Source organism: Protopterus annectens, chromosome 15.part0, assembly GCF_019279795.1.
Source record: "Protopterus annectens isolate FY-2018-M chromosome 15.part0, PAN1.0, whole genome shotgun sequence".
Lineage (NCBI taxonomy): Eukaryota > Metazoa > Chordata > Ceratodontiformes > Protopteridae > Protopterus > Protopterus annectens.
This window is the reverse complement of record NC_056749.1, coordinates 610954126-610981705: the sequence shown is the minus strand read 5'-3', so window position 1 is coordinate 610981705 and position 27580 is coordinate 610954126. Positions and strand designations below refer to the sequence as shown.

General features: G+C 39.5%; 1 protein-coding gene across 1 annotated transcript in view; it reads right to left on the bottom strand.

Annotated features, from left to right (window-relative positions):
- LOC122789953 (fibronectin type-III domain-containing protein 3A-like) overlaps positions 1–27580 on the bottom strand; it is a 1322139-nt gene that overhangs the window by 311711 nt on the left and 982848 nt on the right. The window contains exons 15-17 of the mRNA XM_044057452.1: positions 16732–16870; positions 16488–16556; positions 9716–9834 (exon numbers count right to left, since the gene is read on the bottom strand). Coding sequence (XP_043913387.1) covers positions 9716–9834; positions 16488–16556; positions 16732–16870 — 327 coding nt within the window. The remainder of the gene's footprint in view (positions 1–9715; positions 9835–16487; positions 16557–16731; positions 16871–27580) is intronic.

Here is a 27580-nt window from a genome sequence, read left to right as displayed (position 1 = left end):
GGTTAGAACTTAGTGCAAAGCTTTTTGGACTGAAAAATGATTAACATTCTTGGGGCATCCTAAAAGCATGCACAGCTAAGGAATGGGGCCATTGGAGGGGTTTGTACTGTTAATACTCTATTAACTTTTTACCTTTTACTTTAGTGTTTGTATAAATATTTATTTCAGAGGTTAAGCTCTGTAACAGGTAAAGCATGTGGTTTGATTTCACCCTACCAAAGACTTGTGACACACAGATTACTTAGAAAAGTCACAGCAGATATTGCTATAAATTAAGAAATCAAATATGTGACTGTGCAAGCCTGCTGCTAGAGTGGCAAAGTATTCTGGAGACTGTACCTCCTTCTAAGAAGGGGTGACTGTTAATAAATCAACTCATGCAGGAATAAGTGGGGATGGGAAGGGCTGTGCATTGTGATGCTATTTCAGTAATCCTTATGGTTAATGGTTGTACTCATTATATGGCCCAAATTCATATTGTCCTGATTTCTTTACAGCACCTTTATATTATAGTTTCCACGTTACGGGGCAGATACAGTCATCATTGGTGGGAATCATAATGTGGTGGGAACAAGTCATAAAAACACACTGTCACCCCCTGTATAATTTTGCTATTGACTAGGAACCAAAATGTGGACATTCTTAAACTTATTCACCTCCTTGTATCCTCATCCTTCCTATCTGGTCTGTGAACAAGAGAGGACAAGAATGAGATTTTTTCATTTAGTGCAGCATTACATCTACTCAGAGAAATAGGCCGTAAGTTAAAACTTTGGGTGATATCAGTGGTGTGCCATGCCACTTAGGCATAAAACTACACTGTAATCCTCAAGCAATGTCAAATTTAAGCAAGGTCAAATCTAAACTTAGCACCTCTGTGTGATAAACATTTTTTAGAGGTATAAATGTGGTGCAAGCAACTTTGCTCTTTTGGTGAGCAGTAGTCTTGAAGATGTTTTTCTCTCCTCTGCTCCTACATATATTGAGGTATATACTCTTTGACCATGGTCACCTGGTGCTGTGTAACATTAGATGCCTACTGCATACACTTCAATGGGATAACTCAAGGTAGACCTACACATTCTTGTAAATAAGAATTAACAAGAAGCCCCTGACTACATGGAATATGCATTAGTGTAAGCAGCTGCATCTATTCAGTTAAGAACGAAGCTCTAACTCCCTCCCCACACCGAAAAGTAACGCCTAGTGATTAGACTGATACAGTGGAAGTTTGCCACAACATTGGAGGCACTGGCACAGTTTATAGGTTTCCCCACAAATCTTTGGAAATGTTCAAGAGAAAATTAACCTTGGCATATTTATGGGAACTTTGGGAAACTTTAGGCTGCAGAAAGGTAAACAATCAGTTCATTTGGGGAAATTATGTGATGTGAGCATTCGCATAATGGGGCATATCTGTAATCTCACTGAGTATTCAGTGGCATTTGCTGCCTTTCAAGATCTGAGGGACAGGTATGCATTACTGAAGCACAAATACTGAAAATATCTTAAAAAAACACGCTTACCTTGTCTATGTTGTGGTGGTGTACTAGAAGTGGCTCTTCCACCCTTAAACAAAAGGTTTGTGAAAGTATGAGAGAACATAGGTTAAATGAAATCATGCCAGGTGCAGTGCTCTGAGTGGGATTACTACTGAGTGTGGAAGACAGTAAACTGCCAACTTCCACAGAATTTGGGTAGAAACCTTTAGGGACTTATAAGTTTTAAGGGCAGGAGTAAAGTACACAATGGCACATAAGTCAGTAAAACTCTTCATTCACCAATCTGAGAAGTGACTGCTATTTTTGTGCAAAAAGTAATGGTCCTCAGCACTGAACAGGGAGGAAAGCTTTATCAGAGAAGGGCAGTGGTCAGGTTTGGTGACAACACCTCAACTGCTTTCACAAGTTTTGGAGCTGCAGAAGTATTCAGCCTCTCTGGGTATTACCACAGGCATGATAAATTAAAAGGAGAACTTGCAGTTCCTGACAAAGTCCTGATCTATGACTATCATCATTTAGTCATTAAAAACAAATTCAAACCATGTTCTACTTCAACTGATAACCTTCCGAGTGAGTACCTTCCAACAGCAGCCAAAAGCATTGCCTATCTTGTCTCAAGACTTATAAACAGGTCAATTCAGGAATACTACATACCTTCTCTCTGAAAAAACACACACACACACACACACACACACACACACACACACACACACACACACACACACACACACACACACACACACATTATCCCTCTAAACAAAGCAGGTATTTCAACAGATATCACTAACTTTAGACATATAGCAATCTTATCCACCTCTCCAAAATACGTGAAAAAATGTATTCAAAAACAATTCCTAAACTACCTCCTGCAAGAACTCCTATCCCCCAACAAAACGTGGCTTCAGTCTCACTCACAGTACTAAAACTACAATTCTAACCTTTATAGATATTTTCAATAAAGCAAGAGACTGTAGCAAACTATTCCCCTTACTTCTAAACTTGTCTAAAGCCTTCAACACAGTTTGTCACAGCGAACTTCTACTTCAAATGTACTCACTAAGTTTATTTCAGCCCACTCTTCCATGTTTCAGAAGCTACTTGTCCAACAGGTATCAGTCAATAAAATGGCACTCTAACCTCTCTCCATACCTCTCAGTCACCACTAGTGTACCACAGGGTTCTACCTTTGGTCCCCTCCTCTAACACTCTCACCAACATATTCCACACATCCACACAACAGGCCTCCCTAATACAACACTCATATGACTCCATACCATATGCATATCAGGCAACCTGGCATATCTCCAAAAAATACTCAGGAAGCTTTAACAGCCGCTGAAACATGGTTGTATAACTCACAACCCCCCCCCAATCCCTCTCTCATGGAAAAACAAAATTTAAAATTATCCTCTTACTTATAGAACCACTGAAGTCACTTCTCATACCAAATTATTAGGGATGATAGTGAACGATAATCTTCAGTTCAACCTGAATATACAAAAGTGCATAAAAAATCATGAAAAGCTAGAAATGCTTTACAGAGCCAAAACTCACCAATGCAACTAAAACTACACTTGCCACCACTTACCTCCTCCCCTCACTACTTTATGGCATTCCCGTCACTACTAATCTCCATGTATCACAAGAAGCAAAACTTGAGCAATTCTAGAATAAAGTGGTTAAATCTGCAATTACCCCTTTCAGAATCCACCACTGCACAGAACTAAAAAAAAAAAAAAAACTAAATTCATTAGAACTATCCCGTCAACTAACATATACACAGCTTCTTATCACCTATAAAATTATGCAGCATCCATCTGCTTGTCCAGCAGCAATACCATTCTACATAACTACATTCCCAATTGGTAAGTATAATCAGAAGACCAAAACCTCTGCTCTATCTACAAACCTATCAAATCTGCTGCCATGATCTGTACTCATAAATGTTGCAAAAGCCTGGAAATCATTACCTGTATCCATTAGGTAAATACTCCCCTTCCAGTACTTTAAAAATGTTCTGAAAGACTTCCTTGCCAAAACTTGGCTCTGTTCAAAAGCTCAAACACAGGATAAACTACATCCCTACATATGAGCAAGTACCTATTAATACCTCACACCTCTTTACTCCTCTTCCTTCACTCACTTCCTAACTTCAATGATATTATGCCCCCTGACACTATCTAAATATATCATAACCCTATTTTTTTTCTCTTACTTCATATTGCAAGTCCTGTTTGCATTACACTAATTTAGCTTTAATTTCTCTAAACTGGCTAAAATTTCACTAAATATTTAATCATTGTCATATACGTTGTATCTATTTTAATATTTCTGCATTGTTTTTGAGGACTGTAAAATTAAAATTTGTAATCCTTTGGAGCTTTTCCTCTGGGTCTCGCTGAAAATGGGCATTTACCCAGTCAGCCTTACCCAGTAATTAAATCTCAATCAACAAATAAATAAATAAATCAAATAAATAAATAAATTTTGTTACACAAGATTTATAATGTTGTCTATAACAAAATACAGGTATAATGAGCATTACTATGAGTAAACTCTGATACAACTTAAAGAGGGTGGGGTCTTAGGTCCTTCTTTTATAGAAATGTTATGCATCTGATTAACACACAACTGTGCCCTCTTCAGGGCAACCAAAAATTTTAAAGGTAGGTAGGAATAGCCAACCTAACAACTCTGTGGTAGAACAGTTCCCTGCACAGATAGATGATGTGCTACCTGCAAACATTTAACTTGAATAATTTGTTTGACTTGGATGGAAGTTGTGTGCTTCTCTGAAATTGTGTGCACTCCTTTGTGAACTGCAAATGTCCCTTATGCATGTATATGTTTACAAACTAATTTGCTGGCTAGCACTTTATAGTTATGCCTCAAACTGATTTCAGTTTAACCTACCAGTACATCTAACATCTTAATTACAAGTCTAACAGTGTAATTACTTCATTTGAGTGTGTGCTACATTACCCTAAGGTCTGGTGAAGTACATTTGGTGATTAGAGCTCATTTCTGTCAACAGAAATACTACCCAGCATGCACACAAATGTATTTTTTTTATTTTGCTTAGGCAATGTAATTAGCAGATAGAAAAGATAACAGTGTAAAATGGCAACACTTTTAAATAAAAAGACTCAAATACATGTCCTGGAATAACAAGACTGAATATGCAAAAATGGGGACTGCTATGTCTCGAAGTATCATTTTTTACTTTAAAGAATGGTGAGCTTGGAATTAGTACATCCTCTAAGTAATGTGTGTGTGTGTGTGTGTGTGTGGGGGGGGGGGGGGGGAACTACAGGATGAAAAATAATGTTAAAGTGGTCTTTGACAGTCACCGTTCTCTTTTAGTGCCACCTTTTAATCCCATAACTCACATTTACTGGCCATGGAGTTAGAACAGGGAGTCATATAAAACTAATATGACTTACTGTACGCATTCCTTAAAAACTACAGTAACATACTGCCACCACAAATGGATAATGCCGCAGTGCAGAGAGTGGGAATATTCCCAGAGCAGTTAGTCAAGCAAACACTATGTATTAGCCAAGCCCTGATTATCAGTTAATGCTGTATGAAAGAAAGTTGCTTGGAGAGCTAGAATCAAGAAGTTATTTCCTCAGCTAGAGGTTCGGGGAGTGCGACAGCCTAGTTAGGGCAAAACTGTGCAGAATACTTTCTGTGTATTACACATGGAAATATTACTTTGAGTAAGGAGTTGAAATTAAGGCTGGTCGAAGCCTGCAGCCTGGGACTTAGTCTGTCCTTGGACAGAACGTGACAGACTGGATTATTGCTGAAGAAAGGGAACAGCAGGTACTGCTTTGTTATGTTTCAAAGTTACTATTTTGATTTATATATAATATATATATATATATATATATATATATATATATATATATATATATACATACATATATATATAGAGAGAGAGAGAGATCCCATTCAGACACTTGAGTTTACAGAAAGTTGAAAATCATATGCTCAAAACCACATGATCGACTTTCCAAAAAATCCAACTACGCAAAACAAAAATCTACCTTTTTTCTATAGTTTTGCAGGGGAGCAAACCCCCCTGTGCCTCCACACCCCCTGCATATTTATATACCAAATCTGACATTGCACTACAGTGGGGAAAGGGTAAGTTCCCTGATCATCACTACACCATGATCTCCATTCAAAAGCTTCAGATTTTCAGAAAGTTGATCATATGGTCTCAACCATATGATTTTCAACTTTCTGAAAACTCCAGCTTCTGAAGGGGACCCATATATATATATATATATATATATATATATATATATATGTATATAATATTTATATTACATATTATATATATATATATATATATATATATATATATATATATAAGTGACAAGACTGAGTGAGAAAGAGCATCAGTATCATGTCCCCCTGACTTTTCTGATGTCAAGATGTCAGGTGAGATCATCATTACTTCGTGTAGACACTGCTCATACACTTTTCCCTGTCAGGAACCTCTGTGGCAAAGTCCAGTATCACATACACTGATCCTGTTGACTTAATCAATCTGCTAGCAGATAGGTTCAGCACACACTTCACCCCCTGTCCCCTCAAAGGCCCTTTCGACATCCCTTGATCTCCATAGATCAAGTGTTACAGGACCTATCCAAGGAAAAAAAAAACAGCTTCCATGGGACCTGATAGTATCCTAGGATGCATTCTGCACCATCTCCAGCAAGAACTGACTTTGCCATTGAGCACCCTATTTAACCACAGCCTAAGTACTGGCTTCATTGCAGCAAAGTGGAGAACCACCATTGTCATCCCCTTACACAAAGGCGTTCCCAGTACTGACCCTGGAAACTATCGCCCTATTAGCTTGACAAGTCTGATCTGTAAAGCCATGGAGTGTGTTATTATGGATCTCATAAACAAAATCTCCAAGCACTTGACCCCACCCAGTATGGATTCGTCAGGGGCAGATCTTGCCTGTTGAACTTGGTTGACTTCTTTGAGACTGTCACCAAGGCCCTGGATGAGGGAAAGTTAGCACATACAGCTTACCTTGACTTGGCCAAGGCCTTTGATACAATCCCCCAATTGGGCATCATCGAAAATCTAACACAACTTGGCGTAATTTCCTATCTCATCAGGTTGGTGGCCAAATGGCTCACCGACAGGACCCTCAAAGTCAAAATAGGCATTTCCACCTCCGATGGCAGACCTATCACTAGTGGAATTTCCCAAGGATCTGTCCTGGGACCCCTACTGTTTGGCATGTATTTCTTGGAGGTACAGGTGAGACAAAAGGCCTGTGGCTAACCAAGTTTGCCGCCGACTATAAGTTGGGTGCTGTCACTGACTCCCTAAACGATGTTAACATACTGCAAGAGGGTCGCACAGCAACTAATGACTGATCCCAAAGTCATGGCCTAAAGCTGAATGCAAAATAATGTATCATACCATTTGGCAAAAACACGATCCCTAATGATTACCACATCAACGGCACTCCCCTAAGCACAGAACCTGTGGTGAGAGACCTGGGCACTCAGGGTGATAACAAACTCACATTTGACAATTATGTAGCAGCAGTGGTCAGAAAAGCCTTTTACTTGGGTCATCTCATAAGTAAAGGGATTGCATCCAGAAAAAAGGAGGTTATTACCTCTCCATACTCCTCCCTCATTAGACCAATAATTGAGTATAATGCCCCATTTGGGATGTACCTCTCCAAACATCTGCACCAACTAGGAAAGGCCACTGAAATACCTCACAAAGGGAATCCATGGCCTCCAACACCTGTCCTATGCAGACAGGCTCAAATCACTATCACTCTACTCAGTATCATACAGATTGCCCAGGGGTGATCTGTGTCTCGGTTACAAGGCAATCTCGGACCCTGCCCTACTAGAAATGCTCCATATCCATAAGTCTAACTCCTCACACACTACCTACTCAAAAGACCTGAACCTAATATGTGACATTAACAAAACCTGCTGGAGAGACAGCTGTGTCTCCCAGAGGCTGCTCAGTCTCTGGAATAGACTTCCCATACACGTCAAACAGAGCACCTCACTGACCCTCTTTAAGCGCAATCATGATGAGTGGATGGGAAACCACAAATTTGTCCCAGGGGTTAACCTGTATCCCTCATTGACAGGGGCAAAAGGTGCTGACTGATGTTTCTTTTGGGGGAAAAAACTCATGGCTAGGCTTGTAAGGGCCCAAGGGCTACTACCCTAATAACCTCCTATGATCCCTTGAATCATTCTAATGGTTTCCCCCAGACTCCTTCTAGTAACTTGACATTCTTTCTCCTTGTGTGCCTGAAAAACTGCATACAATGCTCAAACTATGGTGTGGGCACATCTCTTTGCTTCTAGAATCTATTCCTCTGGATATACCCAACATTTTGTTGACTGTTACCACTGCCCTACTACCCTACTCTAGGTGGTCTAATTCAGGCATGATCAAAACTCCCAGATGCTTTTCTTGCTCTGTTGCCATCATTTTAACTTCCCTTCTAACACTCTGATCCAAAGCAGCTATGGTCTACGTGCAGTACTTTCCATTATTCTGCAATAAACCTCAACTCTCACCTTTTGGCCTACTTGATCAGCCTTCTCAAATCCTTCCTTAGACTCACCCCACTTTACTGCTGCTTGCAACTGCGCTGTCTGCAAGGAGATATACCCTGTTCTCTATTTCCTCAGCTACACCTGAAGTGAGAACACATAAGAGTACTAGACCCAGAATTAACCCATGATGTAGATCAACAGTTCATAGGTAATTACTAGGCTAGCTGTCCCTGTGGGCCATTTTAAGCCTAGCCAATTTCCCTTCCAAAGTTGAGACTCAAACCCTGTACCTTGTGGCTGTGAGGTAAACACCTTAAAGATTATATCAACCCCTAACCTCCAGAATATAAGTTGCTGCTCTCACGTGTTAGTGCAGCTTCATGTTAAACCTTATCACCAAACTTTGAAATTCAAAGTGAGAAGCAAAACCTGTACTTTAAGTCAGTGAGGTAAACACCTTAACTATTATGCCAACTCCTCTCCCCTATTACTAACAGCCCATCTAGTCCTCTTCCATTAACTTATTCCAGTCTTTGCTCAGCCTGCCAAGTCTGTCCCTCATTTCCACATTTGTGCTATATACCTAAAGACGCCTTTCTCACTTGCTAGACCCCTTTGACTAACTCCCTTTCAGACTATGCCTTCTCTGCCCTTATCTTTCTATTGCCTTTTGGTTGCCTCCTTACACTTTGCCTTATCCAACTCCCCAACCCCTTCCCTTCCACTTGTTGCATGCCCTGTCTTTTGCCTTAAGTGCTAGCCTTACCTTTTTGTATAGCTAAACTGACCTTCTCCTCTTTTTCCCTCCTTCTCAATCCCTTGTCAATAGCAGAGTACTGTACCCATGACTCATTCCCATGGTTTATTTACTCTCTCAAGTCTCTCAAACATCAGCCTCCTAACTTAAGCTTTTGAATTTCACCCTCAATTCATTTTTTTGCATTTGTGTTCTTATCTTTTAAGCTACTCTAAACCACAAAGTGACACAATCAGTGATGTCACCTTCAGTTGGATATCCCTGACATCCTCTATCTCGCTAAGGAACACTTCCAAAATCCTATCTTTCCTGTACGGTCCTGCACCAGTTGACTGAATAAATTTCCGTCATAACATAGCCAAAGTTATAAAGCTGATATCCTATAAATATTTATTATTACAGGACAAGCACTTTCTACTTCATGGACTTTAATACTACATACTGCAATATACTGTAGTAGTGTGCCCTACAGAGAGCTCCTTTACGAAGATAACACTGGCTTTAGTTCTGTGGCAATTATGTTTTACAGAATCAGTTACCTGAATTACAGCTATAGCCTATTACTATTCATTGATGCATGATGATGTACTTAGCATAAAGACACACACACACACACACACACACACACACACACACACACACACACACACACACACACACACACACACACCTGTGGGATGTCTGACAGAACAAAGCACTCAATATGAAAATTGCACAGTGAAGTAAGAATGTAGTTTATGGTTTACAAAGTAAAGAATGGAACTAATCAACTAATATAACAATGATAGGAAATGCAACACGAAATACAAGCAGGTTTTATGAATAAAAAAGATGTGGTAAAAACAAATGGACCCTTTTTTTTGAAAAGCAAATAATTATTGTACCTGACTCTGCCCTCCACAGCTGATGCAGTACACTCTCAGTCTGTACCACGTGCCGGGTTTGAGATGATTACACAGACATTCCATTAAAGACCCACTATACACCATATCCCATTTGATTCCTATAAAGAATGAAATACATGTGTTACATTTCCATATCACAACACATCATATTTTGTTGCCTACATCATTTTCTGAATTCTTACAAAGCATTTTGCATACTGTTCTGTGAGATTCATTTTGGAATCCTGTTTATAACCGCTGCATGAAAAATCCTCATTAAACATACACATCACTTTAAAGGAAACCTCCTCCCTCCGATGTTATTAACCTTATCACAAGGTTACTTTTCTCCTAGAATATTACCTACTTATTAAGTGCTGTGGTTTTACCTTTATCCTTTTTCCCTGTCCCAGATCATGAGGATCCCATCGTTTTAACTACTTAAATCTCAACATGATTTCCAAAAGGAATCTGTCTCACACTACATGATCTAGACCAGACAGAGGGGGATGACCCCCTATTGTAGAAGGATGTAGTAGCCCACAAAAACTGACAGGCCAAAAAAGAGCCATAAAGATAATACATTGGACTATATGGAAATTATGCAAAGTTACTATTATGCAAGAAGCCCAGAATATTGAAATAGAGGATATTCAAAAAGACTACAAGGGAAATTAGAGGAAAGAAAAATACTTGCCCAAGAAAGACTGTTAAAAGCATCAAATGCAAATTTGTGTTCATTGATACGACAGATTCATGTTAAACATTATACAAACCAAGAAACCTTAGGCCATTTGGAAAAAGGAGCAAATGAGAAAATATAAATAACAAAACCTAGAGATTTAAGAAGGATATAAAAAAGAAACATGGACATGGGAAAGACAGACAAATCTGATATGGTGCAATATTTATTCAAAGGAGAAAGCCAAACTAATCAATACATAAAACGCAGCTTCAAAGATATTTGGAGAGAAATACAGGCAAAAGCATCCAGATATGGAAAATTTTACAACACAATAATTAAGATCACAAAGGGGGAAAGGAGAACAGAATATTAGTGAAGTAGAAGTTAAATAAATAGAACTTGAAGTTATGGAATATCTGTGAAGTGAAGGATTGAGCGCAGAAAGTCTTACACAGGTTATGTCACAAAATGATGGAACAATGAGGCCTCAAATTAAGGAGAGATGAGAAGTGGGAGACATCTGAAGAAGACATATGGACATGGGAAAGAAAAAGAGATTTAATATAATACAGTATTTATACAAAGGAGAAAGCAAAATTAATCAATACAAAAAAAGTGACAGCACCAAAGATATCTAAAGAGAAATACAAGTAAAGCCATCCAGATATGAACAATTTTACAATACAAAAATAAGAAAACAAAGGGGGAGAAGCAGAAAAGAGGATTAGTGATGGAAAAGTTAAAGAAAAAAATGAAGTTATGGATTACCTGTAAAGAAAAGAATTTAGTGTAGAACCTCTGTTAACATCACAGCATGATGGAACAGTGAATCCCCAAATTAAGGAGAAACAGGTGGAACAGGATGCATCTGATCAGTTGCCACATGAAGATACTCTGGAGCCTTCAGTAGGAAACCAGTACAAAAGTTCAGTTGGAGTTGCACAGCAAGGGAAGGTACAGGAAATACTGGTAACTGACGCAATGTTGTGGGGTGACAGGTCAGTGAGTTCCCATATGAAAGAGCAACAGATGCTGCAGGATGCAGTTGTAGAGAATATGTCACAGGAAGATGTTCTGGAACTTTCTATAGAATGCACACAGGAAACAGAGAATAAAAAATGTGCCTTCAGTTTAGAAGAAAAAGATCTAAGGGAAGAGTTATTCAATTTAATAGAGATAGACGTATTGAGATTAATGAAAGAAACAGATTACATAAAGTTATTAAGACCCAAAATGTTAGAAGTGTGACAAAACAAATGAACACAATAATCAAGACTATTAACAGAAATTCATGTGATACAGCAGAAGTAAATAGGCTATATAAATGTACAGCAGAATTAATGACAGATAAAGTCTTACCACACAAATACAGGGCAATAAGTGAAAGGAAAGGAAAAGAATCAAATGCCATCATGGAAGTATCGAATAGAGAAAACTACAAAGCAATTAAGACAAGACGTGTCACTGTCAGAACAGTACAGAAGAGGGAACAGATGACAAAAACACACAGAAAGATACACATGATAAAAGCAAAGTGCAGTATTACAACAGACCAGTATCTATTGTACACTACTGCAAATAATAAACTAAAAATATCAGCACAGGCAGAAAAACTTAGAACATATGCAGATAAATACAGGAGACATATAAAACAAGCAGTTCACTGCTGATCCAAAAAGGTTTTTATAGAGAATTGGGAAACAAAGCTAAAGGATAGAAACACCACCAAAAAAGAAGAAATTGACACATTTTAGAGAAATATCCATGAAGACCCTGTGGAACATAACAAAGATGATGAGTGGACAGAAGAATTAAAAGAAACAGTAGGAAGTTCAGTTGTACAGGATATGAAATGGGATGAAGTAATGTCCAGAAAAACTGAAATGAAATTAAGAAAAACTCTAACTGGAAAACTCCACACCCAGATGCAATATGTAACTTCTGGCCAAATGTTACACTGACATTTAGCCCTGAGTAATAACTAGTTATAGACGCACCCCAAACAGACACTAACCTGATTAACAACAGAATAAATTATACTTCTCAAGCAATCCTAAAAATTATAGACCAATAACTTACCTTCTGATGATGTATAAACTATATACTGGAACTGATGCTGACAGAGTTTATAGGCATTTAGAAGAAAACTCAATTATAGCAATAGAACAAAAGGTTAACAAAAGAAAGTAATATGGAACAAACTATCATTTGTTGTTAAATAAAGTCATAATGGAGAATTATGAAAAGGGGGAAGGATCCAAGTATGACATGCATATATTACGAAAAGCATTTGACAGCATCCCGCATTCATGCATAAAGGATGTCTACAGATGTATAATATACATGCTACACTGATCAATTACATCACAATGACCATGAAACAGTGGCAAACCACTTTGCAGATAAGCCATGATAAAGGAGAAATTACTATCCCAGGGATAAAAATGAAAAAGGGGGTATTGCAGGGTGAGCCCTTGTCATTGTTGCTCTTTTGTTTTGCCTTTAACCTATTAAGCTGTCAATTTAAACAGATTAGGTCATGGCTACAATTTAGCTCCCACACAACAGTGTAACGACTTCTCATCTTCATTTTGTGGATGATTTACAACAGTGTAGTTTATCATATGAGGAGCTGAAAGCATGACTGGAAGTGGTCAAAATTTTCTCAGATAATATAAGAATGTTATTTGGTCTTGATAAATGAGCAAAAGTAACATTTAAAGCAGGAAAGCTGCAGCACCAAGAAAATATCAGTCCGGGACAAGATTGTGATACAAAGAAACTTGAGCAGGAGGGAGTGTATAAATATCTGGGAACTGATGAAAGATCGACAGTAAAACATGAACAAATGTGAACAAACTCAGTAAAGAATATTTTAATAAAAGACGAAAATTAATACTGAAAACAGCCCTGACATCTAGGAACAAAGTTCAAGCTATAAACCAATTTGCTCTTCCTGTTCTAACTTACAGTTTTGAGGTGAATGGCTGGCCCCAAAAAATATGGGATCTGTTGCAGAGGAAAGAAAGAAAAATGCTCACTCTTACCAAATATATATATATATATATATATATATATATATATATATATATATAAATCAATGTATACCAAGATTATATATCCCTTGTTCTGAAGGAGGTATGGGCCTCCTTGAAATTAATTACATGTAGAGATCTGCAATTGTAGGTCCGCATACTTATCTGCTGACCCCATCAGATCCAAACATTGTGAAAGTTTTGAAACTTCTTTGCTTAGTTTAGCAGAAGCATATCGGTGTCAAGGGGGAAAGGAAATTAAAGCAGAAGTAGAAAAAAAATCAGGCAGCAACTGAACATGCCAAAAAAAAAACAAACAAAAACAAAACAAAAGAATGAATATAAGGAAAAGGATCAGATGAGAAGGCGGGAAATGTAGAAAAGGCATAAATATAGCTGAAAGTACAGAAAACTCCTGGAACAACCTTGTGTCGATTAGGATATGATGTACGAGTGGTTAAGGAAAGGTGGACTTAAATCAAAATATGAAAGGTTAATATTAATAGCCCAGGATAGTGTACTATGCGCGTGTTGGGTTACAAAGTGCATTGAACACATGGGAGAAGCAGACAAATGCAGGATCTGTAATACAGAACTAAAAACAGTTGTAGATCTTGTTGCTGGGTGTGATACACTGATGGCAGAGGACTTGTATACTGTAAGGCATAACAGATTGTACAAATTTTAAATACTGAAGTCGTTGAGAAGTATTTGAAACATAAGCCGCAATGCATTATAGAAAATTATGTTTGTATCACATGGGATCACCCATTGCAGAAAGTTCAAAAAAACAGATGTTGAGAAAACCAAAGACAAAAGTAGCAGTGATTACTGAAATTGCTACACCCAAAAATTACAGTGTCTTACGTGCAGAGAGACGCAAAGTCATAAAATACCTAGATGTGCAGTCAGAAACAAGGGCAATGTGGAAGAAGGATACCCTGACATTTCCAATAGTAGTAGGAGCAATGGGTCTCATAAAAAATCCTACAGATACATGCAACTCTGTATGAACTGCAGGAGTCAATTCTGGGCACACTGTAGGAGCTGCAAAGAACACTTTTGGCTAATATCAAATTTCACAAACTTTAATCATACGTTGACTTAGAAATGGGGTCCATTCCTGTCATGGTATTAGAAACCTGAGAGACTTGGAGAAATTACACCTAGAGATTCTACAGTTTTTACTGTTGATTATCTCCCAATATTTTACATTCTGTGACTGTCTTGCTGAGCTTAGTTAATGTTTATAAAAAGTAAAAAAAAAAAAAAAAAATGAAACTAGTTTTCCAAAGTTAGTTGAATAAATCTTTAAAGGAGAAACTGGAAGGGGTCACACTGTAGTACTGCATAAACAAAATGTAAATGGTCTCATTTCCATTTTTGCCCAGGGAAATGTTGCTTCTATTCTTTTACTTACAGAACGAAACACAGTAAAAATATAGAGGTAACTGCCATTTGCCTGTACCAGCTCTAGGAAAAACAACTTTCAGTCAGTCGTGACTCGTGAGAGAGCAAAGCTAACATGTTTTGCAAGTGTGGGACAGGGGTGTGCATTTTTCACTCTTACAGATGGCTATAGCTCTGAGGTGACGATTACATGACAGAAAAGTGCACTTACTAATTGCAAGGACCTCACAATGAAGGGAGTGCATAAAGGAATATGCAGGCAGCACAAGTACAAACTGTATTACTAAATGTTGAGACTACCTACCACCTACTAGCAAATGGTCACTATCAGTTATGTAGCTTTACTTTAAAATACTCATAACACTGTGTTAATAGTTACAGATGAAAAAATATGTAAACTAAGATATCAAATTTTAGTATCCATGTCTTACAATAAAGGATTTTACTATTAGTAATTTAAAGTAGCTGCACTGCACACAGAAAATGTACTAAATTGTCATACTCAGAAATTTAGTATGCTATTATGATATAAGGGGGAACCATTCAGCAATACAAACGGGATAATGTAATACAAGAAGACATCTATGCACATGGAAAGAAAATTTCAGAACTGAGGGTTATATATTTTGTGCATAGACTGTACTGGGAAATGATGAACTGTTGAGTGAAGCGATCAGATGAGCCGAGTCACGCTTGCAAAACAGTTCTAAACACACAATCGATTTCTGTTTTTTTCAAAATTAAGTATTAGATGTGCAGGGATTCCAGCTGTAGATAGAAGGGAATGATACAAGTAATTTGCATGTGACTTATAAGTTCTTTTAACTGCTGAAGGACTGCAAGTAGATAGCCTTAGAAAACCCTGTAATTTAGCTAGTTTGTTTTGTTGAGGCTTCAAAATTAACTTTTAAAAAGCAGAAAATTTACAAGCCACCACAGATTGAAGGTATTCAGGGAAATAGAGACAGGTTTCTAGAAGACAGTGTAAGAAGCATGTGACTCACAGAACTACTAGTTTATACAAATATATTTATTTATTAGCAGTTGTTTATGGTAAAGTCCAACTGAGCAGAAAGTCCATTTTAGTGGAGGCTGATGGAGAAAATCTCCATTTCAGAAAATTATCATTAGCAATAGACTACACACAATGAAAATATGCATTACAAAGCAATAGATTTTGGAGTGTAGCTCCAAACATCAAAATTTTCAATATGTTTTGTACAAGTACAGTAAGAGTTAGTGTACTTATGTAAAGTATACCATAATATATTCTGTACAAGTACACAAGTAAACAGACAAAAAACACCTTGCTTCTTTATGTGTAACATAAGTCATCAAAAGGGGACTTGAAATTGATTCTGGGAGACAGAAAAACAGTAAAACTTGATCACATCAGTGTGGTATAACCCATGATGATCATTTTGCGGCATAGCACATTACAATTTTGGAAGAAACAGTTATTTTGATGTGTGAACAGTACATCTTACCAACACATAATGAAAAACATTTTGGTGCTGAAAAGTAGTCTTCTTTTAAGACAGGATGTCCTCCCTCATATACAATGTACCTCTTAAAACAAGATGATAAACACATTTATTATGAAAACAAAGGTACAAAAAAGTAGAAAGAGCAACAATCTTACCATGCAAAGTTTCTGATATTTCTAAAACATACTTCATGATCTCAGATCCACCATCATCCTTTGGAGGCTCTGAAAGATAAGTAATAAGAGTCTTTTTTTGCTTAGCTACTGATAAAGAATAGCATCTGGTTGCTTAGCTACTCTAGGTAATTAAACTATTATTGAACTTATAATTCGAAACGAGGTCTACAATCAATCTGCTAATGAGTCATTTTTTTTTTGTATTTAGAAACTAACTACTTACCCCAGGCAACTTTGAGGCTGTGTGCTTGAATTTTTCCTTTTACACATGGTTTATTTGGGGGACCTGGTTTATCTGGACAAGTACTATATTCCACGATTTCACTGGCACTGCTTTTTCCTTCACTATTACAAGCGAAGACCTGCAATCAACAACATTTTTTTAACTGATAATATTTCTGAAAACTTACTTTTTGCTTTAACAGATCTGCAAATGTGAGTGCCTATAATACATATGGTATGTTCAAAACTGATTGCATTTCTCTTTAAGTAGTCCAGAAAGGGGAAAAAATACTACTTATCGTGATAAACAATATCCAGATGTCTGTATTACTGCTAAAAAAAAGATAAAAACAGTCACTTATTTGAGTATGCTCTTTAGCATTCACTCTGCTATTACGAGCTCTGACATTTCTCTCACCCTGCTTCAGCACACCTGCATACAGCCTGGCCTGTAATCCCACTATGCACTACTGTACCACAGTGCCCATAGTAGCAACATGTGAAAACAAGTGCAAATCTTCCTGGGGCAGCCATCAATTTAACAGAAGCACTATAAATGATTAAGATTTATGTTACTTGTGGCTTAAAATGAAAAATTACCCTCATTTTTATTTTTTACTTTCTCTGAAGATCTTTATAAAATACAGCTTAACTGCCAGGGATATTAGACTTAGTAACAGCCAAATTATTTAAAAGGCTGCTGTTGAATGCAAGCAGCATTCCTTGAGAATCAAATTATCTGTGACAACCTTCAGCTACATCAGATACTTTAATGAACATCTACAGCAATTCCTCTTTAAAATATGAAAGATTTCTGTCCGTGAAAAATAAGTCTTGAAAATATGTTTTCAACTCTTTCAGCAGGAAAAAAGACTGACATGCAAGAGACAGCCATAAGCCTGAAGAAGCAAGTGGTAAAGTGTCCTGGATCGAAAACTGAAGATTACTCAAATAATTACTTAAAAAAGAGAGGTAACTGAACTCATTAATTTGTACTGGTAGTTAAAGAACATTCTTGACTGATGCTAGTCTGGATCGCAGTAACGCAGGGCTGAAAGTCAGAAGGAAAATTAAATGTGGCAAAATCTTTCAACCTGAATAAGGAAAGCAGCTTTTTTGTATTTCTTGTTCAGCTGAAGTAATGTTCTCACATTTAGTGTGCTGAAGAAACATGCTAAACATATTGTAAAAGAGATAAAAGAACTGGAAGAGAGAGCCTTAGAAAAGGGAAGGAGCAAATTAAACAGAAATATATAGTAATTGTGGGAACAATACAAGCAGAATAATGTTCAGGAGGAGGAGTCAGATGTAAGGGAAGGCAGGAGTTCAACAATTTAGGACTTCAGCATTTTATACAATATTGAACTGATGACAGTTACAAAGAACATCATATGTGATGTGTAATGGAAAAAAATGAATATAGTTTGTTTTCTTTTCTATTAAAGTATGTTTGCGTCTTAAGTGTTAATTTAATAAGGGTGTTTTAAAAAAAAAGAGCTGTGTTGAATACTACGCAATAGCTTTATGGACAGCTATCCTGCCCAATGACAAACTATGTCTAGTATTCTCGTCTAGAACATGCTTCTCCAAAACTATTAACCACACTTCAGCCTCAAATGGTTGCAGCACTGATATCAGGTCTGGACAAGTGACACATTTAAGCTACAGAATGCGAATGCATGAGGGAAACCTAGTTTTGACATGATATACTATGGGTAGCCAGTAACAAACAAGGCACACAGCAACTGGTATCCTGGGAAGACTGGGTGGCCCAGTCACAATAGACTGAAGGAGATGAATAAATGGTCTCTAATAAGCCCACTGGTTCCATCACTGTACAAGCAGACTTCATGTAGGACTCCCGGCTCCCTTGTAAGTGACCAAGGTAATATGGATCTCACTTCTCAATCACATTTCTTTAAATCTTTCCCCACTACAGCACTGGCACTGCAGCATCACTGTTAGGTTAAGGCTGTTGCATATTTCACTAAAGATTTGTTTCTTTTCCCTTCTGTTTTGAAATGCAGAAGGGAGTATATAATTAAGGGTGGTGTAGGGGAGCTTGAACCGTGCAACACACAGTTTTCATTTTGTTCAACCTTTATTTATTTACTTGGGAGGGACGTCTTGGGTAATCACAGAAGAAGCCTAATACCTAATGTTGGCAGTGCACATAATGTTTCCCTGTGTATGACCCTCAAGACTACAACACTTGTGGAAAGCACAAGACACTGCCCAAAGCAATATGCCTGCAAGGAAGAGGACACTGGTATTAAGTATAACTGTACTATTGCAAAAAATGGAGTGTAATATGACACTATGTGCAAAAGACATCCTACGCATAGAAGAGGTAAACATCAGAACTTTACATGGAAGGAACAAGCAATTTCAATCAACTAAAGATCTGAGGTATCCATCAGGCATCAAATCCCGAACCATTTTAGTGTTAAATGATTTTATATTGGTAGTACAATTTGGAGGGATGCCTCTGGAAAGTTAGCATAAGTGGTCTTCCCTACAGAGACTCAGCAAAGGCCTGCCAAAAACAAGCATTTTGCATAATGGGTACCCTCAGGAGAGTGCTGTAGGAAGACCACAGAGAGACAAGGCTATTTTAGATAAAGTCAGACAATATCATAGGAAGGAACTGAGGATTTGTCTTATAGGAAGCCACTGAGAATTTGTTTTACAGGACAGCTAGTCATTATGAAGACCAAATAAGGTTCTCTGTAAACAGAGCACTGAGTTAAGCAGTCTGCTGAGCAAAGACAAATAATGCCACTAGAAACTGTGCTATAAAAGACAAACTCGTCATTACATTTGGGTACAATCCCAAAGCTATGGATGGGAGGATGGAACTAAATAGCATTAGGAGCGGCTATAAGGCCCTGCAGAGCTGCAGTGGCAAAGCCTGCCCTGGACTTGGAGAAGAGAGGCAAATGATAATGCTTTGTAAAAGTATGAACAGAGCTCCAAGTAGCAGCTTCTAGAATGTCTTTGGTTGGAACTCCTCTGAGAAAGGCTGCTGAGGTAGAGGCAGCCCTGGTGGAATTTGACCTGATTCCCTTGGGTACTGGTTTACCATGTTGCAAGTAGCAGAAGCGAATGCAGTGGCTTATCCATTTAGAAATAGTCTGCTTTGATATAGCCTTCCTCTCTAATCCTGCAGCAAATGCCACCAGTAGCTGCTCAGACTTTCTTAGAGATTTGGTCCTGTTTAAGTAGAATCTTAGTTGTCTGTGTACATCCTATGAATGCAGAATCCTCTCCCCCTTGTTCTGCGGATTTAGGTAAAATGTTGGCAGGTGAATAGTTTGGCTAAGAGCCACACTGGATACCACCTTAGGCATAAAGGAAGGATTGGTCCTGAAGGACACCCTGTCCGGGTAAAATGTAATAAAAGGCTCCACAACCATGAGGGCCTGTAGTTCTGAAACCCTTCTTGCTGAAGTGATTGCCAAAAGGAAAGCTGTTTTCCAAGATAAAAACTTTATATCCGCAGTAGCTGCTGGTTCAAAAGGAGGCAGGGTGAGTTTTTCCAGCACAAAATTAAGGTCCCATGAAGGAGTTGGTGATCTTCTGGGTGGCCTTAAAATTTTGGCCCCTCTAAGATACTGTTTTAGCAGAGGATGAGAAAAAATGGAAGGTTCCGTGTTGTAATGAGCCGAGATGGCAAGGGCATGGATGTTTATTGAAGAAAAAGATAGGCCCTTGTCAAGCATCTCAGTCAAGTATTGTAAAATCTGAGGAATACTTGGTTTTGCTGTGTCCGTTCCTTGTGCTTGGTTCCAAGCACAGAATCTCTTCTATTTATCAGCATAAAATTTTCTAGTACTAGGCCTTCTGGCTACCAAAATGACATCCATCACAGATTTACTGAGAGGTGTTGTTTGAATAATTACATGATCAGCCATGCTGCCAGGTTCAGAGTTTGGAGCTGAGTGTGCAGAATTTGAATGCTCTGCTGAGACAGTAGATGAGGTATCTGAGGCAATTACCAAGGAGGGAGTTGAGACATATTCCTTAGAATAGGGTACCAGTGCTGACAAGGCCAGTCCGGGGCAATTAGGATCATTTTTGGTTTTTCCCTGTCTGACATTTAGTAAGACCTAGGGGAGAACATGCAGAGGAGGAAAGCCGTAGACTGATAGGTTTTTCCAACTGAAGGATAGGGCATCCACTTTCCATGTTTGTCTGTGATAAGCCCTTGTGCAGAATTTGTCCAGTTGATAATTTTGGGGAGAGGCAAATAGACCTATGTCTGGGCTCACCCATTTCTGTGTTATCATGCTGAAGACTTGTGGATCCAGTTTCCACTCATGAGGGTCCATAAGATTTCTGCTTAGGTCATCTGCCAGAGTATTTTGTTTTCCTGGCAGGAATTGTGCTTGAAGATGTACTTGGTAAGTCAAGGCTGTGTCCCACAATGCCATGGCTAGTCTGCAAAGGGGGAAGGAATGTGTACCCCCCTGCTTGTTTATGTACCACATCACCATGTTGTCCGTCTTTATCATTACTTGTCCTGGATGAAGTAAGTTCTTGAAGGCTGTCAGGGCATTCTGAACAGCTAGCATCTCTTTCTGGTTGATATGCAGATGCATTTGTTTTGGGTTCCATATGCCCTGAATGCATCTCCCCACCAGGTGGGCCCCCCAAGCATAGTTTGATGCGTCTGTAGTTAGGGTTTGGGTGGCAGGGGGTAGAGTGAAAGACCGTCCATTGTTATGGTGACATGTCTCTGCCCACCAAAGAAACTCCTGTTGAAGGCAGGGAATGAGAGAAATCATTGTTTCCAGACTGTGAAAATGTGGACTCCATAAACTTTTTAGATACCACTGAAGTTTCCTCATATGCAGTCTTGCAAATGGAATTAGTAGAATGCAGGATGCCATGAACCCCAAAGCCTGCAGAATTTGTCTTGCAGATAACTAGGTTTTTGTTGCCATCTGTTTGAAGTATATAGTCAGTTGTCTTTGTTTTCATGGCGTAAGGTAAGCCATCTGTGCAGTTGTATTCAAGCTTGCACCCAGGAATGTAATTTTTTGAGAGGGTACCAGTTGTGATTTCTTTTTGTTTATTGTGTACCCTAGGCATGTTAGAAGCCTTTTTACAAATGCCAGATGTTGAAGAAGAATGTCCTTGTTTTCTGCTTGAATGAGACAGTTGTCCAAGTAAGGATAGATTTGTATGCTTCTTTGTCTGCAAAATGCAATTACTGGTGCCAGACACTTTGTAAAGACCCTGGGCGCAGTAGATAATCCAAAGGGCAGTGCAGAGAATTGGTAATGTATAAAACCTGCCTTGAAGCAGAGGTATCTTCTGCACGATTCCCTTATTGGAATATGCAGGTATGCCTCTTTTAAGTCTAGAGTCACTAACCAAGCGTTCTTGCCCAGCATGGGCAGTAGCTGTTGTAAAGTCAGCATTTTGAATTTTGGAATGTCCAAGAACGTGTTCAAAATCGATAAGTCCAGTATTGGACGCCAGGCATTGTCTTTTCTGGGTACCAGATACATTCTTGAATACAAACCTTGTCCTTTTTCCTGTTCTGGTACTGGTTGAATAGCCCCCATATCCATGAGGGACTTAACTTGTTTTTGACCCTCTGCCCATTGATTTTGTGGCAGATCTGGCCAACCGTTTGGAATTGGCAAGGTGTGGAAATGAAATCAGTACCCCTGGGATACTATGTTTAATACCCACTTGTCCTGAGTAATTAACTGCCAATTTTGAGCATGAAGTGCTAATCCCCCCCCCCCCCACCAAGGGGGCTGCCAAAAGATAAGTGATTGGTGATGGTAGAGGGAAGTCATTGAGACTGCTTACTGCAGGGTTGTGCTTTGTTTCCTCCAGATTTGGAGGTAGAGGCACCCCATTGCTTTGACCTGTAAGAACCCTGTGATTGGTATCTAGAGCCTTTTGAGCACCTGGATTTGCCTTGTGAGGCTCTGTTGGACACAGGAAAGGACCATTTTTTAGTAGGCCAGTGCCTACTGAATCTGAGTGGCTGCACTTGTAAGAAATCTTTTACAGTTTGCATAGATTTAGCTTTGTATTCCATTTTCTTTAAAACCTCTTCTGCCTTATTATCAAACAGAGTATCATGCTGTAAAGGTGCATCCAACAATTTAGCTATAACATGATCAGGCAGATTTTGCTCCTTGAGCCAGGCATGCCTTCTAATCACAGATTCAAGAGGCCTCCAAGGAATCAAAACCACATTGCAAAGTATGCTTTCCAACCTGTTCTGCTGCATTCAATAATTCCTGTAATTCTTTATTTTCCACACAATCAGAAATCAACATAATTTTCTGTTTCAATAAACCCATAACATGCTGTTGATATTTAAGCATATGAAACTGGCAGGTTAAGGCCCTAACTGCCAAGGTTGCAGATGTATAAACCTTCTTTCCCCATCTATCCAGCGCCTTTGGCTGTAGAGGCCTTTGCGCCTTTGGCTGTAGAGGCCTTTACACCTTTGGGACCCTGTGAGATAGTTTCAGGATCCAGCGATAAGCAAAGCAGCATGCTTCAAAACAAAGCACAAATCCAAAAAGAAACAATGGCAGAATAGCACAAAAACGAAGTTTAATTCACGAAGTAAACTCCAGAAGATAAAATCCAATAAAACACACGAAAACACACTGTAATTACGCTGTTATAGAACCACAAGTGAGCACTTTCATCTCCAAAGGGAGATTTCTTCAGACTAATGGTTACAACACACTGCTTCATTTAAATACTCTTAGCAATTAATAAGCTGCTTCAATTAAGCAATCCAATTAAAAGTTATCAGTTTAAAATGTGTTTGAACTACAATATTCTTAAACTATTCTGTATACCTGAAAACTAACCTAATGTTTAAAACCTTTCCTTTTTAAATACATAATGAATTCCTCTCTGTTATTTAACCCTGGAGGAAAACACGCATTTAATCTCACTTGCCAGCAGTATTCAAGCCACCCCAAATCTTCTTCAATATTTATCTTTGTAACATTGGGATGGATAAAAAGGAAAGGTTTTTCCATGCCTTTTCCATAGGCAGGCAGGCAGAAATGGCAGACAGGTGTGTTTTTAAGGAGGACTAAGACAAGCCTGTCTTTAGCAGTTCACACAGGTAAGAGAGAATTAGAGGAAGGTCGCTGTCTGATGGGAATCACAATCCTATCAGCCACAGGGAGAGGTGCAGGGATCTCCACTGTGGATGAATCTGTGTCCCTGGTGCTGTGACTAGATCCATTGAGGGGAGGTAACTTGTGGTGATTGCCCCTGGACAGATGAAGACGTAGGGGGAACCAGTGCTGCCTTGACCAATAGGGGGTCACCAACAAGATTTGTGGTGAGTCCTGCTGAATGTTCAGTAGGACTCTCTGTATCAGGGGGAAAGGTGTACAGGAACTTCCCCTTCCAGGACATTAAGAAGGAATCTGTTTGAAGAGCCTTTAGGTCAGAAGTTATGGAGCAACAGCTCTGGAGTTGCCTGTTTGTGGAGAAGGCAAACAGGTCTATCTGCAGAATACCCCACCTGTGGATCAGCTATAGGAATACCTCCCTTGACAGCATCCACTCGTGACTGTCTGAGGAGGTTTTGCTTAAGGAATCTGCCTAGCAATTTTGTTGGGATGGGATGTAGGCTGCCTGTAGGGAGATCCCCTGGAAGACAGCTAGTTCCCATACTTGTAGGGCTAGTCTGCACTGGGGGTAAGACTTGGTTGCTCCTTGCTTGTTCAAGTACCACATCACTGTGGTGCTGTCTGTGAAGATCTTCAGAATGCCCTGTATGAGGAAAGGTAGAAAGGCCTGTAGGGCCAGAAGTATGTCTGACATTTCTTTGCTGTTGATATGCCATATTTTATGTTTGTTTTTCCACAAACCTTGCACTTTCCTTGTGTCTAACGTTGCTCTCCAGCCCAGATCTGAGGCATCTGTGTGCATGATCTGAGAAGGGGGGAGCAATTTTAGGGGAAGACCCGGGTTTAGGGTCACCTGGGCCATCCAACACTTTAGTTCTTGGTGGAGGCAGGGTAGAACTGGGATTCTGAACTCTAGGGAGTGAGAGTGCTGGGTCCATACTGAGCAAAGATATCATTGCATCTTTCTCATGTGTAATCTTGCCAGTGGCAGCATGGAAAGTGTGGCAGCCATGTGGCCGAGAAGTTTGAGGAATTCCCTCGCAGTCAGGGCAGGTGAAAGGAGGGCAGATTGAAGGAGTTGGGTCAGGGAAAACACTTTTTCCTGAGTTAGGAAGGCCATCCTGAGGTCTGTTCTGATTCTGCATCCTAGGAAGACAATGTCTTGTGTGGGATTTAGGTAGGATTTGGGGAAATTTATGAGAAAAGTACAGTTTTGTACCTACCATAAATGTAGATGTCCGAGAGGTATGCATCTGCAGTCCTAACAAATGGGTTGTCCTGGCCTCAGGCAGCCCTTCGGTCGGCCGGATTCCAAAGTCTGGGTCTGGCCTCGGCTGCTTCACCCGACGTCATAGCTGCAGTTCTTCGGGTATAAAGGCATCAGCTGACGCCATTTTCCTCAGTGTTTCTTGCCCCAGATGCCAGATGCCCTCTAGGAAGGCTAAATTTGGATAAATGCAAATGTTTCCAAACAACATAGAGCAAATAGAAATAACCATGTATGTACATTTATACAAACAAATACACCATAATAGATTCCCCCAGCTAGCTACAAGATGGGCAAATACCCTAGGAGTACCACAGAGGGGAAGGAGGGTGGGTAATCCTGACTCCAGATGCATACCTCTCGGACATCTACATTTATGGTAGGTACAAAACTGTACTATGTCCTTCAAGGATGCATCTGCAGTCCTAACAAATGGGTAGAATACCATAGCCAAACTGGGGGAGGAGACCCTAACAAGATTATGGTGTAGTTAAGATCCCTTGCAACACAGCAGTGGCAAAACCTGCTCGGGATCTGGAGTATAAGGGTAGATTATAATGCTTGGCAAATGTATGCACGGAGCTCCAAGTAGCAGCCTCTAAAATGTCTTTTGTAGTCACTCCTCGTAAAAAAGCTGTAGTAGTGGCTGTAGCCCTTGTGGAGTGAGGTCTGATATTTTCTGGAGTTGCCTTTCCATGATAAGAATAACAAAATCTAATGCAATTTCCTATCCATTTAGAGATTGTCTGTTTTGAAATTGCTTTTCCTTCCATTCCTGTGGCATATGCTACCAGAAGCTGGTCAGTTTTCTATTGTTCTTGGTTCTGTCCAGGTAGTAGCGCAATTGCCTATGCACATCCAAGGTATGCAGCAGTCTTTCTCCCCTGTTCTGTGGGTTGGGGAAGAATGTAGGTAGGTGGATTGCTTGGTTTAAAGATACCCTGGAGACCACCTTTGGCATAAAGGTAGGATTAGTTCTCATGGACACTCTATCCTGATGGAAGATAAGGAAGGGTTGCACTGCCATTAATGCCTGTAGTTCAGAAACCCTTCTTGCTGAAGTGATTGCAAGCAGGAAAGCAGTTTTCCATGATAAGTACTGTAATTCTGCTGTTGCTGCTGGTTCAAAAGGGGGGAGTGTCAATTTTTCTAGCACAAAATTCAAGTCCCATGTAGGCAATGGTGGCTTCCTTGGTGGCTTTACATTTTTGATTCCTCTCAGAAACTGCCTGAGTAGAGGATGAGAGAAGACTGGAGGATCCATGTTGTATTCTGCTGAAATAGCTGATGCATGAATCTTAATGGAAGGGTAGGACAAGCCATTGTGGAAAAGCTCTGCTAAGTATTCCAGGATGTTAGCTATGTTTACCAGTGCTACATTCTGCCCTTTTGCTGCACTCCAAAAGAGAAATCTTTTCCATTTCGCTGAATAAGTTTTCCTTGTTGAGGGTCTGCGAGCTTCCAAGATAATGTCCTTAACCCATTAGGATAAATCTGGGTTATTTTGTCTTATGCAATGCTCCAAGCAGCTAGCTGCAGTGTTTTCAGGTTCGGATGCAGGGTTTTGTAGTTGTTCTGTGTTAGCAGTAAAGGAACCAAGGGTAGAGGCCATGCGAGTTCCCGAGACATACTCCTTAGTAGTGGGTACCAGTGCTGTCTCGGCCAGTCTGGAGCTATCAGGATGATCCTTGGGTGGTCCTCTTTGATCTTCAATAGCACCTTGTGCATCAGAGGAACAGGAGGGAATGCATATGCTGTCAGGTTTTTCCAGCTGAAAGATAGGGAGTCCACCTTCCAGGCAAGTGGGTGGTATGTCCTTGTGCAGAATTTTTTCAATTGGTGATTGTGTGGGGATGCGAATAAGTCTATTTCTGGTAGTCCCCATTTCCTTGTGATGGATTTGAAGATGTCTGGATGCAGCATCCATTCGTGGGCATCCGTGGTAGTCCTGCTTAAGATGTCTGCTAGTATGTTTTGTTTTCCTGGCACAAATATTGCCTTGAGCTGTATGTTTAGGCTTAGGGCCACATTCCAGAGATCCATTGCCATCCGGCATAGAGGATATGAATGTGTGCCTCCCTGTTTGTTGATGTACCACATAACTGTGGTGTTGTCCGTCCTTATCAGCAATTGCCCCTGTTGAAGAAACGGTCTGAATGCTTGAATTGCCAGTTTTACTGCCAGCATCTCTTTTTGGTTTATGTGTAGGTTTAGCTGGTCTTGAGTCCATAAGCCTTGAATGCACTTGTCCAGCATGTGTGCACCCCAACCAAGGTCTGAGGTGTCTGTTGTGATAGTCTGGCTTGGTTGAGGGCTGTGGAAGGGCAGTCCTTTGTTCAATTGACAGGCCTGAGCCCACCATCGGAATTCTTGTTTCAGGCATGGAATTATTGGAATTTGGGTTTCTAGGCTGTGCTTGTGCTGAGACCATAAATTCCTGAGGTACCATT